The sequence below is a fragment of the Lagopus muta genome, chromosome 1, assembly GCF_023343835.1.
Source record: "Lagopus muta isolate bLagMut1 chromosome 1, bLagMut1 primary, whole genome shotgun sequence".
Taxonomy (NCBI): Eukaryota; Metazoa; Chordata; class Aves; order Galliformes; family Phasianidae; genus Lagopus; species Lagopus muta.
Window position 1 is genome coordinate 49058271 of NC_064433.1, and position 15346 is coordinate 49073616.

The following is a 15346-nucleotide window of genomic DNA, read 5'->3' on the forward strand; positions in this document are numbered from 1 at the left end:
CTGTACTGAGCTGGGAACTGGCATGGAGGTGTGTGCCATTTGCCTGCCATGTAGCAGAGAGGTTCCAGGGCTCATTCCCAAACCCAAACACATGGGAAGATTGGTGGGCTTTTTTGTGAGAAATGCAGTGACTGACGTGCTGGAACTGTACAAAACTGAACTCATGTTTTGCAGAAAGAGCTGCAGCTGCAAGCTGGGTCATGGTGAACAGACCATGGAGAACAACCCATCAAAAAAGCCACAATACTGAAATTCAGGCAAGGGAGGTATCCAAAGCATCAAAAATAACCCCATGTTTTGCATTAAAAAATCATAATGTTTCCAGTATAAAATGTCAGCATGATTCATTCTGATGTATCTAATACGACTGGGATGAAAAGAACACTCCAAGGAAATGCCACCTCCCTCAACACACAGACGGAGACGAATGCCTGTTTTGCTTCGTGTTGTAGCTGATGTCTTTTAGGACATGGAAGACGAAGAAGGGATGATAAGGATACTGAGCAAGCTGTGCTCTGGAGAAACCTTCCCTTAAAGCCCATCAGTGCCCACTTGAGATGCAGCACAAGACAGAGAAAAGAACAACCAAGGGAGGCACACAGCCAGAGCAGGATACGTTCTCAAAGACACCACCAACGTGCTCAATGATCTAGTCATCCACCCATGGCAGATCGGCTGAAAACACGTTCCCACAAACAGAAAATCCAGATAGGTCACAGCCACGCAGCTCTGCAGTCCCATTTGAGTTGTGATACCTGCACTGCTAACACGCTCATTGATGTGAATGGGCAAACGTCATGCTGCTGCAGGTCTGGGAGAGGGTAAATCCAGCAGGAGAGCAGGCAGTGGTGTGTCTCCATGCCTGGATAGATCCTTTCCAGAATCAGCTGTTGTTAATTGCATTAAAATGTTAAAATACATTTGAGGTTTCTTCTCCAAGCTATATTATTGCATGTGTGGTTGGAGTTCCACATCACAGTGCAGCTGGAGCAGCCCTAAGGCCCTTCATGTGAGCTACATGCACAGTGCCACCCAGAGCAGTCACAAGCCTATCCTTTCCCTGGATTTCTAGAGGTAGTGGAAAGGCCAGAATTGCCATCTGCTCTATTTGGATACAACAGATCCCTCTTACCTTCACTTTATGCCACTGCTGAAGACTGCAGCCACATGCTGTGCATTGGGTCACTACAGAGATCAAGCCTTTGCTATAGGGGTATCAGCAGCAGGGATGCTTTGACTGGCAGCAGCTGAAAAGCCACAAAGCAGAGGGAAATGCCTGCGCTCATGGTGTCTGTCCAGTCAAGAAAATCCACTCAGGACAGTGCTAAAGGCAGACAAACCATGATGATGTGACTGGACCCAAAACAGAGATCTTGAGGAAGTAAATTCCCTGATCAGTGAGCATCGGGGTTCCAGGTCCTGAGAAACCCAACACTAAACAAAATGGCCTGTCATAACGAGAGACATCTGACATTCAGACAGATGCACAGGGCATTCAGAGGGGAGTTCACATTCCAGGGAATGGTATTTAACCTAACTACAACCATTTTTATTCCCTATCACTGTACTTCATTAATGTTAAATATCAGCTATCAAATCTCCTTTCCTCAACAACTAGGAAAAATGTGTTGATGGAAAGGTAATGTCATGAACAACCAACACAAGAATTGTACTGGATCTACCACTGCTGCCATGAAGTGCCACAGCCTTCAGTAGCAGGCAGAATTGCTCTGACATTGTTCAGGTTCTGGGCATCTGCTGAGGCTGTCAACACAGGGACCAAATTTTGATGCAACGAGGATACCATCTGATACAGCAGGTACCAAATGAAATGTGATGTAGTTTTCAGAGTAACAACATCTGGCCAGTAAGAACTGTGGGTAGGCTTGAACCGAGAGAATACCAGCACAGAGTGAATTTGTTCACACACTGCTCATTTTTAGCTCTGCAGTCAATCTTGCAGATGAATTTCCCAAGTGTACTTTCACCTGACACATGGAAGTGTTTTACGACCACTGATAAAATCTAACATTTAGTTAATGTCTGCAAAGCTAAATGCTTGAAACTGTGAGCAGGCAATGAAATTCTCCTCCGTAGGGGAGCTGGTTTAGTCAAACTAAAGAGCAGAAGCAATAGAGAGTAGTTTCTAATAATGACACTAACCACTAACCATACATACCATTATTTTAACTGAGCTGCAAGAAAGCATGTCCGTATGAAACGCTACCTGCATAAACGACCTTAGCTGGGGCCATGTCCTGCATCCACTGCACTCCATGAAAGAGCTTAATGACGACTTCGTTGAGCCAGAGGTGTGGTTCTAAGTCATGTGGGAGTCAGACCAAACCCACAGCCAAAACCTGGGCACGATGACAAGAAGAGCTGTCCTGCTTAAGAGCTGCCTGGTTTAAGTCTCCAGATAACTTTCTTTTCATTCGCTGACTTACTGCTCAAGAAAGACAGACAAAAACTTAGATGGGGAGCTCCTGCAAGATTTTATTCAATGGTACACAATAGGGCAAAATTAAGATTAAAGCAGAATGTATACATTACTGATTTGTCAAGCTGCTGACAAATCCATACTGACACCAACAACGGAGGCTGACAACATACGAAGTATGGTGACCATCTCTAGTGTCCATACCTGCAAACACAGAAATACATTAATGCTTAAAAAATGTGTAATAGTAGCACTGATCTGGACAGACCTCTTCTGTCACAAACCAATCTGCATGTAAATCAGATGAAGGTGAAATGCTATGCTATGAAAACCTTAGGAAACTCTCCATACTTCACTTCCCCAAACAGTCTATTTGGATATTAGTTAGATGGGAGACTGTTCGTTATTCTCCAGGATTTCATAAGCAAGAGGCCCTTGGTATCCTTATCTTTTGCCCTGAATCCCACTTCACATATACCCTGAGTGCAAATGAGGCCAAAGCCTGTGACATCCCTGGATCACTGAGCACTCATCAGATATTCATTCCTGTCCCCATTGCTCATAATGCTGCCTGTGCAATGCCACTAGCCAGGCAACAAGGGCTCAGTTTTCATTAGGTGTTCACTAAAACACTGCAATATCAAAACACTGGTTAGAATTAATGTTTTAAAAAAGAAGGAAAGAAAAAAAAGGAAGGTGAATTCACAGTTAAGAAAAGAAAAAGGGATAAATTGCCCAGAATGAAGCAAGTAACAAACCTCCTAACTGCTATCAATGTACAATTACCCCTCAAAACCACATCCCTTTACCTCCCACTCTTATTCTAATAACAGAACTTTGAAGAATGCAAAGCAAAACAAAAAAGAATGTTTAAATAAAGAATAAATGGGTCAAGGCTGTGACAAAGGCTACGTGGACATCTACTTTCAGAATACTAGGAAATCAGCTGTATTCATCTTTGATCCTATTAGAATTACAAAACGAATCATTGCAATACAGAGGGATCTGATAAGACTTCTGGCACCTCTATATAAATGCTCTGGAACACAAGAAGCATAATTTGGGTCATTTTCTAAACCCCAACAGCCCACGGGGCAGCACTGCATTCAGCCAAGGCTCCACTTCCAGTTAATTCCATTTTCTGCTCACTGTTGTTTTGAGAGAATGTCAATACAAACCAGTGCCTTTTAACAACTTCCACATCCACCACAACTATCCGGGCTTCCTTCAGAGCTCACTTCACACCAGGTCATTAAGGGAAGTGAGATCAATCAGCAAGGTGGAAAAAAAACAACCTTTCCCAACAGCAACTATGTGAGACCACAAATGTGAGAGTATCCACATATCTGATATTCATTTCTATCAGCAGAAAGACAACTGGATTTTTCATCTTGAAATCTGTGCAGGATACCTACTTTTGGAACTCCCATTCCCTGTTGTCCAGTGGGCATACTTGGCGAGTTTTGAGCCAGCGAGAGATGCAGTGGAAGTGGAAAGCGTGCTGGAAGAGAAAGTCCAAATCACATCATACTTCAGAGCACACAGACATATCTCAATGTAAAAATTACCGTGCAAAGCATCGTGGTAAGAACAGAGCAACTGTTTGCAGACAAAGTTGGGGAGGACTCATCGTGCGCCTCACTGGCAAACACCAAGGAACTGATCTACATTTTCCGAGAGGAATGGAGCGTGAGGGAAATGGCAGCAGGGTGCCTGCTCCACACTACATGCAGTGGCAAGCAACTGACTTCTGATGAAGGAGAGAATACAGCGTTTAGCAGCTGCTAAAATTGGCAGAGCAGATGCTGATAAGAAGCATAATCAGAAAGACAACAAAGAAGATTTCACAGTGAGCAGCAAGGACTGCACGTATGTATGTATATATGCTGAAGCTTTCTGCCAATCTTCTGGACAAAGTAATGCTTGAATATAAATGAACTTGCACAACTAGAAAAATCTCTACGATGTGTTTAGTACAGGCACTCTCTTCCATGCCTTAAACAGCTCCTAAAAACAAGCTTCCATTTGTGCTCTCTCTTGCACACAGAAATCTCCATTTTGACACGAGAATATTTTCACGTGGTGAAAAAAATCACTTTCCTCTTTCACAGACAGAACTGAACAGCCACATTTACAATCTTACTCCAGTATTATCTCACTGTAACTTGGTCCCACAGCACAGTGAGGAGGGGGGGAAGGAACAGGTAGTTATTGTTCCATTATGGAAAATTAGGTCTTCCAGCTCAGGTCCAAGCTAGCTCAGACGTGCTGTGTGTTTGAGTTCACGTGCCAGTGGGACAGCATGTGAAGGAGTGCATATGGCAACAAATGGAGAACAAGTGGAGATGATACACTAGAGCTAATTTCACCTTCCTTCAGAAGGGAAAGCAAACCACCTAGCTACCCCATATGGACTCCTTGGATCAACCTGCATAAGGACAAATCAAGCGCGCTGCTTTTAAGTAATTTAAGTAATCCTATTATCTGGGGACAGATAAAAAAAACAACATAGCTTTGAGGCAGCACCTTGATGAGGGAAAACCCGCTCAAAATTAAACACCTATTACAATGCCAAAATATACAGGCAATGGCTCATCTTCCTCCCTTGACTTTCACATATACCTTTCTACCTTCCACTCCTCAGTTATTTTTCTCTCTCCTTTACACATGCCACTGAACAGATTACTTCAAACGGTGCATTGTTTCGTGTTTTCTCCCCAGGAGATATCTGAAATATTTCACAGAACAATCTTTGTCCCTGGTCATGAAAAAGAGGGCAGCAGCACCGCACGCATACGCAGCAATGAGAGCTTCCCTTACATTGCAGACGCCCCATGCAACTGTGCACTCTTCAGACGTAGCCGATGCTTGGTTTGCTTGACATTCTATGCCTGTAAAAACAAAGATTAAACATACATATGCAGGAGTAGAAGACGTACGTGCAATACCAACTGGTAGATTTCTTCATTATGAAGAGCTGAGGTGGGGAAACTCTTTGTTCTCTTGCATTTATTACATCAGAAAGTGTCAAGAGCCATTGGTTTCATGAGTACTGCTTGTCTGAAAGTACCAGATTAAAATGTATTTCATCCTACTGTCCTTCCTCTTCCACATGTTTAGTATTCCAAAGCTCCAGACAGCAAGAGTAGTTAGCTCATCTATCAGTGACATTTGTCTGCTTTCCATACTTTAAGGATAAATATTTTTCATTTGTTCTCCTGTGTTTTAATGCATTCATCCTGACAATCAGTTGCAATAGCAACTAGGTGAAGAAACGTTCACCCAGATCTCTTATCCTGCTTTCTGTACATAGAAATTAATTGTCTTGTCAGACGTTTGTCAGTTATATTTACAAATGAATTAGCTCACATAGTGATGAGGTTTTCCTCTCTCCTTTCTGTAGCCTTGTGACACGTAAGTATAGCCTAAAAATACGTAGTAGAAAAAAAAAATAAGTTTTAAATTGCTATTTTGAACTTTTTACAGCTAAGAGCTCAGTACCTAGGATGATCCCAAAGATTATTTATGGTTTTGTCTTGGGTTTTAAGTTTTGTGTCAGGTGGTGGTATGCCCAAGAGCACGGGGAGAAAGGAAGGAAGGACACCTCTAGGAAAATAAATCCAACAATGATTGCATTCTCCATTCTAGAGCCAAACCAACTCACAGCTCCAGTTCAAGATGAAGCTTCAGAAGAATAAAAAGACATTTCCAACTTCTACATGACCAATATTTTAATTTAGCTTCCTGCTAAAGGATGCTTCTTCCAAAGGTCATGCCCAAAAGGTTTAGGAATGATCAGTTTAGAACTTGCTACATGGGTTTGTTGCTTTATTTTTTTGCAGATCTGTTTTCCTGGCAAAGAAAAGGCCTGAAGGAGTTCCAGTCCTCTGATTCACAAATGAAGGATTAATAAAATAACTTTCAAGCCCATGTATTTAGCTGAAGTATGTGATCTTTACTTTTTCCTGTCCTATTCATCCTCTCCTCCATTTTCCACACTCCTTCAGGTGTGGAGGTGAACAAAATAAGAGGAAAGACAATTCTTCAAGAGATGTGAAAGGGACTGGTTAACCTCAAACACAGGATATCATTCAAAATAAGACAGACATATAAAGAAACTGAGTAGCAACAACTGTTCTGCATTGCTTGAATTAACCCATATTATATGTTTTACACCAAGACATGATGTACAAAAGCAAGAAGTCCAAAGCTCAGTTCTTGGCCTGCCAAAAAGAGAAAAGAGAACAAAATCCAACAGCTGAAGAGTCTGATGTCTTCATTGCATTCAGCATTAGAAATAAATCTGATTCAGAAAAGGGAAGATGCTCAAGGACCTTGAAGAGCTTCAATCATTTTGGTGAAACATGCACTTGTTAAAATTTCCTGCTCAGTATTGCTACAGCAATCTTAGTGTTACTGCAGTACAGACTCACGGTATCACAAAGTATCCTGGGGGGTGTAATTTTAGTTTGAAGTATTTGCCACAAGTCTATATGGGAAAATGGTGAGAAGATGAATAGTGAGGGAAAGAGCAGGAAAAGTCAGCTGTTACGCAAACTTTAACTGAGGAAACCTGTGAAATTACACAATATACTTATTTTGTTTTTTCACATCTTTCCATGCAAATGATGCTGACCAGCAAGAATAATTTAAAAGATGACAGACCCCAAAGCCTAAAAGAACAGATGATCTTACGCACACATAGCTGAGGAGGAGTTCCCTTGTGGTGACGTAAGGCCCTCCCAACACAACATTCAGATTTAACTCCCTCCCCAAACAGGCCAGATGCTGCTGCTCACACTACTACCTTCAGCTGCCAAAAGCAGGCATTCCCAAAGCTGAAACACCTTCCGGTCTCCCAGTTGCCTAATTTCAAAAAGGGGCAACATATCACCTCTGCAACAAAAATGAGCAAACTCTCAGAAAACTGAAGCTGATGATTCTGGCTATGGAATAAAGATGAGCTATTTAATGGCTGCTGCCCCAAGAGACGATAAGAGACAGAGAGTAACTCGAGGAATGCTGAAGTATTATTTTTCTGCTTTGCTTTTGATGGAGTGAGAGCAGGCAGATACAGCTGGAACCCAAATTACCTGTAAATAAGTGTGAAAGAGGCAATGGAAGCATTTCAACTCAGGGAGATACAGCTGAAGTCACAGCCCACTGAACCAGTGAATTTTATGACAGAGCTTTTCAAAATGGCTTCTGCTTAAGCAAGGGTAACCACTGAGGGATTCCCCTTTCTCTTTACGCAGTGCTTTCTGCAGTTACACCCTGAAGATATTGAGTTACTGGGGAGAACAGAACGAACTGTACATACCTTGGTGAACAACACAGACTGTACTATGCCAGAGACAGAAAAAGACAAATAACCAGACTAGGAAATCTGAAGTACATTTGTTACCTCCATCATGCAGAATGAGCTCTTGGTTTTTCAAACCCCAGAGGGCTTTCTGAACTCTCTCCATGTAATTTTCTCAGTTTAAGAATGATTTGAATATTCACCCTAGGTTCCTCCCACTATGTTGTCGTATGATTTCCTCTACTTATAACCCCTTTGTACGACGCTCAGTATTTCCTCTGAGTATCACACTCTCAAGATATTTGTGCACAGCTATCATTGTCCACTCCTACTTACGACTTAGCAAACTATACATACATGACTTAGCAAACCTCATAGACTTAGTTCAGTTCTTCTGCCCTTCTCAAAAAGCCAACATGAACCAACCTGCAAACCACTCTGAGATTTTTCTTTGGATTCTAATCAATGTGTCTACCTCTGTGACACCAGAATATCACATTTGATACTTTCCATCTTACTGTCAGAGAAAGAGACCACTATTTCAACGGCACATTTCATACAGTTCAAAGCACACCAATCACCTTACAGTACCACATTCCACGGAGAAGATAACTGACTATTCTGATCATGGTGTTTCTTAACATTCCCCAAACTTGCCACATTGCAACCATTGCAGCAGAGAGCAAACCCTGGATGAAATCACTGCACAAAGAAAATCTAAATACATTCCGGGTCCTTTCAGAAAAGAACAAAAACCACTGGAAATCTACTCATCCCTTCTATGTGCTGAACATGAGCCACAGTGAGGGCCAGGGGAATCCTTTGTCCTTGTTATTAGCAACCAAGTCGTAATGTATGTGCATTAGCAGAACTGCACGAAGCCTTAACATTGTTATATCCTAACTTTTGGATGCTCAACTTCATAATGTTAACAACCTTCCATTAGCGTGGCTGGCGTTACTTATCACTGTTCTAATGTTTTCCCTTTTAAGGTTCCTCCTCATCACTGGGAGAGGGAGACATTCCTGGCCTGCACTTTATCAAACTGAATCTTGTGCTGTTTTTCCCTGCGCAATCTAGTCATTTTTTCCTCTATTTCCCATCACTTCACATCTTCTGTTTGAAAATCTAATTAAGATGTTGCTTAATATCATTAATGATCTGTAACAAGGAAGTAAGTAAATCCAGAGCCAACGCTGAACTAAGCACACCAATTTAGATACCACTTCTACTCTGTATACTGTCAATTTTGGTCCGTCATTTGCAGTTTGGGCTTTTGATAACATTGATTATGCCCTAACTAATAAGGTGCTATGCTTGAGCAACTCAAAAAGCAAAACAAAACAAAAACTAAGTTACCCATGCTCTCTTCCTTTGATGTTTTTCCGAACATGTCTATGCTCTTTCAATTCCACCCAACCTCAATTCTGGCAGGCCTCTTTATTTATTTTTTTATTTATTCATTATTATTATTTTTTAATTATTACTCATTTTAAAAAGAACTGACAAAGGAAATTCATCACTGGAAAGTAACATCTGTCCACATTCCTTCCAGCTCCTCTGAATCTTCCCTTCACCCCCTTGTTTCCTATTTGCCGTTTATCAAAGCCAACAAATACATAAGACTCTATTTGATCTCCCATAAGAGGTGGCATTAATTTTGAGGCAGATTCGCAGAAGGAAACACACCAGCATCCCACTCGTTTTGATTATCTTCACTTACAGAGCTGTACGTGTTTGTTTATTGCATATATAAATTCTATCAATGTAAGTTACGTTCTAACCAATCTTTGAAATGCCATTTACCCATCAGCTATGTATTTCTTCTCCAGCAAATCAAACACCTAAGATAATAAATTGTATTCAATGATGTCCACTTTTGGGATGGTACAGGTTTGAGATTCTTAAAAAGGAAATCATTATGCCAAAGGTCCTCAGCAGCCACTCCTCTCACCTTCTTGCCTTCAGTGTTACCACTCCTTTTCCAATGAGCAGGAATAAAGTGAGCGATGCACAGGCAGCAGCCGGCTCAAAAGAGAGCAGATCTGACTCCAAGTAAAGAAGTCAGCTTGCTTAATCCACTTTCAGCCCTGCATGGCACAGTGTGCTCTTTTTTTTCCCCTGCTTCTTTTAATTTTCACATAGGCTCACTGACAGTAAGTTACCATCAGCAGCGCTTCCAAGGGCTACTAAAAAGAAAGTGAAACAAAGCCACCACAAAGAAATCATGACTGGCCCTTGTCATGTCCTGAAGGTCTTGCTTTTTGAGGTACCACAATCCTCCCATATTAGTAGTACAGGTGACTTCCTATCTGGGGTATGTTAGAAGGTGTTCTGTGTCTTACCACTGAAAGAACATGGACAGTTACTGTGCCAACAATATACTGTCAGAGTTTTGAGGATAAAAAAAAATTGGTTCTGTTCTTATTACCAATCCTCAGTTGCACCAAAGCCAGAGACTTTATGTATGGATACCTGTTTCACAATAGAATTTTTTATACTTACTCTCACTATCACTTTATTTTCCTAAGTAGTAAGTATATTTGTTAATTGGACTGTTGAGAGTACACAGGAAAAAAAAGTGAATTAGTACTAGCAATGCTTGGTGTTGGTTTCAGGATTTTATTATTTTCTTCATAAACAATCAGGTGATTCTCTAGGCAGCCACAGAATTCCCTATAATATAACCCTAATTTAGGCAAGGTAGCTTCTGTGGAATGAGGAGTCAAAAATTCAGTGCTCTGAATCTTTTCTGGTCAGTCAGACACAGAAAGCAGAACATGATTTCATTCTAATGGCTGCCATCAAAAAGCTGATACCTACTCCAACATCCCGACCCTTACAATCTAATACCTCTCTTTGTAAAGAATACCTGCCAACCACCAATAATTTCACTTTCTACAGACTCTGCATTATTACTCTGTTCCTCTTTTTTTTTTTTTTGCATTCAAAATACACCAAGCAGCATCATCTCTTCTGCAGTTGTGGTACCAGGTGATTCTATTTTTTAAAAGAAAAGGGTGAGTGGAAACCAGAATGACAGAGGTCACAAAAACAGATTACAGGACTTCAGCATTACATAGAACAGGGTTTAGTAGTGGTACTGAAAGACTTAGTTCTGAACTGAGAACCAAATTTGCTGAAATACACCCTGAACAGTGGAAATTTCAACTGTACATCTTCTACCCATCAAAACTGTAGGCACATCATTTCCATCTTCCCCATCATTTACTTACATAGATCCATAATATGGTTTCTGCAAATGGCACAGTTATCAACCACAATGTCCCATGCCCACAGAGCTACTGCATTCCACTAGAGTGAGGGGAGAAAGAAGAAAAACATATATTTTATTCAATATATAACACACGGAAATGCTTGTTATTCCTCAAGATCCCATTTCTTTCTGAAATGGAAAAGTTAGGATATTAAAAAACACACATCTTACAGCTCTAGAGTAATTCTTTCTCGCACACCTCTCACACTCAATGTTTCCTTCTAGTTTCAGAAACAACAGATACCTCTCCCAGTCTCTCTCTCTGTTCTTTTTTTCCTGCATTTCTATTTATAATCTGGAGGCAAGGATGCATCTCATGCCACATCCTCAGGTCGGAATTTCTATTGTTTGCAGCAGTTCTGCTAGTAACCATCCCTCAGAACAGATGCAGCCAACAACCAGAATCACCTCTAACTTTGTCCCTCAGTGACTCCTGAACCATCTTCATTGCAAAAATAAATTAAAAAAAAAAAATTGGAAGTGCTTCCACACAAACCTTTCAAAAACTTTACTTAAAAACATGAAGGAAAGAAAAGTGGGATATCTGTTCTGTGTTACTTCAGTAGGACTGGCTAGAAAATTCCATGACAACTTTAGAAAACCAATTGAGAAAGACTCTGACACAAGCTATGCAGAAAACCATAGCACCTTTTTCTTCTTCCTCACCCCAAAAAGAACTAAATCATCCCAGCATAATTAGGTCTTTTGTAAATTGACAGAACTCACGGATTGTTTTGAATACTGAAGGCAAACTCATCTATACACTGGTAGACAGTCTTCGTTTCTACTTTATAGAATAGACTGAATATTTCGCTTCTTTCCACTTCTTCAGTATTTTATTGACAGTGTATCTTCTCTGCTTTATTCCATTTACATATAAGTGTTTCTATTGCTTCCTTTGAACTCCAAATTCGGAAGGATGAAAGCAGACTCCCAAGTGTTGCTAAGTGTTTTTTCATTAGTACCACCAATACTATCACTAGATGTTTTGGGAAGTAAGTGAGAAGTGATCTTCTTCTCACCTAACAAGTCCAGCCAGCCTTCTGGCATAGATTTCATCTCTCAGGGTCTCCATCCATACACCAAGGAGTCACTATAAAGCTCTCAGCACCTTCACAGTTGGCTATTAGGAAAAATTTCTTCTCAGGAAGAGTGGTGCAGCAGTGGCACAGGCTGCCCAGGGAGGTGGTGCAGTCACCACCCCTGGAGGTGTTCCAGAGCCGTGTGGATGTGGCACTGAGGGACGTAGGCATGGTGGGGTTGGGCTGACATTTGGACTGGGTGATCTTAGAGGTCTTTTCCAACCTTAACAATCCCATGACTCTGTGGCTGCCACACTTTGGCTATTGAATCCCACAACCTCTCTTGTGACCCACAGGCCTGTACTGAGCCACACAGGCCTCAGGCAGCCCTCAGCACCTCACAGGGGAGCAGAAAATGCGGTAGTGAGGAGTGCGATAGCTGTATGGTAACTGCTACAGATGACAAAGCATACTGAGGGTGACTCTTGCAAGCAGGACTATTGCACTGGCACTTCATGGCACTGCTATCACCTAGAACTGCATATCCTAACTACCTCTGGGCCCCGCTGAAGTGAACCTGGGGTCTTTTACCACCCTTTAGCTTGCAGCCACACTGGAGCCGACAGGCCAAAGAGCCATATTATGGTTGTTTGGGGGGAGCAAAGAAAACCAGGATGACAAGACAGCATTTGCTGACTTGGTTTGTGAAGAATACAAAAAGAAGCAGCCACACAAATGCGTGCAAAGCACCCTTCGCACCACAAAGGGCCACTGGGACAACTGAGCCAGAGCGGCCGGGACTGAAGAGGAAGCAACAGCCCGCCAACCCGCTCCCTCAGCCCGACCAGCCCTCGGCTCGGGGCGGCGGGGCCCAGGCAGAACTAGCCCCGCCCCGCCCCTCCCCATCCCCTCGCCCGCGCGGCGGCGCCCTCTGATTGGCCAATCTCCGTTCCACGCGCGGAGATCCGCCTCACCCATTGGCCCGGACATACGCCAATAAACTCCGCAAGCCCTCCCCCCCCTTTTGCAGCGCCGGTGCGGAAGCGAACGCCCGGCTCCGTGAGGGGAGCAGCAGGCTGCTCGCGTCCCGGACCTGCTCGTAGCCACCTGGCCGTTCCCGACCTCCCTTCTCCCGCTGGGACCGGCCGAGTGGAACGCGCCACGCCAACGGGTCTCACTTTCTTCACTTCGAAGCGCTTCTTGCCGGCGCCGCTGTTGGTGCCGCTGGGGGTGTCCACATCCATCGCGGCCGCCATTTTGGATGCGTGAATAGGCCGTTCCGCTCTGTGCGCATGCGCGGTGGAAAGGGGCGCAGGGAGGCTTGAGCGGAAAGGGTAGACGGAGCTTCCGCCAGGCCCCGCCCCTCCCCTACCAGCTCCGTCACCAACAGGTGCGGGGACGGCGGCAGCGCGGCGCCCAGGGGAGGCCGGGAGCGTGGTCACGTGGGTGGGTGTTTAAAGGCGCCGCGCAGGGCGGGGTTCCCTTAGTGAAGAGCCATGGAGGCGGGCGGGTGGATGGTTGTAGGCGGGGCGGCGGGCCTTAGCGCTGTTTAGAGCTCAATTTGGAAGATTTCTTTACATGAAAACATTAATTGTAACCTTAAATCTATATGGTGATGCCACCCTAAACTCAGCAATCATTCTGGACGTTAACAAAGCGTGCAGTGGTGCATACGTGTGTCAGAGAAATGCTAACATCCATTTTGCTTTAAATGATTGCAGTATAACGTTACAGTCATCCCAACTCGGCTGGTGTTACTGTGGGGAGGTGGCTGCCAGCGGGTAACAGCCACACAGCAGCAATCATACGGCCTGGAGTTATTATCCAGTGTAAAATCATCCTTTATTGTCTGGCAGCGAAGAGAATCACAGAATCACAGGAACACCAAGGTTGGAAAAGACCCACAAGATCACCCAGTCCAGCTATCCACCTATCACCAGTAGTTCTCATTAAACCATATACCTCAACACCAAGTGGAACCGTTCCTTGAACACCTCCAGGCTCGGTGACTCCACCACCTCCCTGGACAGCCCATTCCAGTGCCTGACCACTCTTACAGAGAAGTAGTATTTCCTAATGTGCAGCCTAAATCTCCCCGGCACAGCTTGAAGCCATTCCCTCTAGTTCTATCACCAGTTACACAAGAAAAGAGGCCGACCCCCAGCTCACTACAACCTCCCTTCAGGTAGTTATAGAGAGCAGTAAGGTCTCCCCTGAGTCTCTTCTCCAGACTGAACAATCCCAGCTCCTTCAGCCGCTCCTCACAAGCCCTGTGCTCCAGACCCCTCACCAACTTTGTGGCCCTTCTTTGAACCCGCTCCAGGGCCTCAATGTCTTTTTTTTGCAGCAAGGGGCCCAAAACTGGACACAGTACTTGAGGTGCGGCCTCACCAGAGCTGAGTACAGGGGGACAATTGCTTCCCTGTTCCTGCTGGCAACACTGTTTCTGATGCAAGCCAGGATGCAATTGGCCTTCTTGGCCACCTGGGCACACCTCTGGCTCATGTTCAGCTGAACATCAATCAATATCCCCAGGTCCATTTCCTCTACACAGTATTCCAACCACTCTGCCTGTAGCATTGCCTGTGGTTGTTGTGGCCAAAGTGCAGGACCCGGTATTTGGCCTTGTTGAACCTCATCCCATTGGCTTTAGCCCAGCAATCCAGCCTGTCTAGATCCTTCTGAAGGACCTTGCTACCCCTAGGCAGATTGACACTTCCAGCCAACTTGCTGTCATCCGCAAACTTACTGAGGGTGCACTCAATGCCCTCATCCAGAATAGAGCAGCGCTGGCCTTTAGGGAAGAGGTTGCTTTGCTCTTCAGACCTTGCTCCCTTCCCAGCCCCTCAGATGGGCAGAGCTGTGTATCCTTTGTTACCATGTCAGCCTCAGTGCTACCCCATGCCATGGGATCTCTCTGGGGCACTCAGGATGCACTCAGGAATTAAAATGTTCTGAAAGAAAGCAGGAATTCACATCCTTTGTAACACTATTTAGAGCAATATTTTATTGTACAGGATGTTGTAGCAAGGTGGGGCTTGGCCTCTTCTCACAGGTGACTGCAATAGGACGATAGGTGATGGCCTCCAGTTGTGCCAGGGGAGGTTCAGGTTGGATATTAGGAAAAATTTCTTCTCAGAAAGAGCAGTGCTGCAGTGGCACAGGCTGCCCAGAGAGGAGGTGGAGTCACCGTCCCTGGAAGTGCTTCAGAACTGTGTGGATGTGGCACTGAGGGACGTGGTCAGTGGGCATGGTGGGATGGGCTGATGGCTGGACTGGGCGATCTCTCTAAGATTGGCTTTTGC

At 43.9% G+C, this 15346-nt stretch overlaps 1 protein-coding gene across 1 annotated transcript; it reads right to left on the minus strand.

Moving 5' to 3' along the window:
• Positions 1-2476: 2476 nt before the first annotated feature.
• Positions 2477-13437, minus strand: RBX1 (ring-box 1). Its single transcript, XM_048930323.1, has 5 exons — positions 13220-13437; positions 10979-11057; positions 5261-5331; positions 3856-3941; positions 2477-2644 (listed from the first exon to the last, which is right to left on the minus strand). The coding sequence occupies exons 1-5, from the start codon at positions 13295-13297 to the stop codon at positions 2632-2634; spliced, it is 327 nt and encodes a 108-aa protein (XP_048786280.1). The 5' UTR covers positions 13298-13437; the 3' UTR covers positions 2477-2631.
• Positions 13438-15346: the final 1909 nt, after the last annotated feature.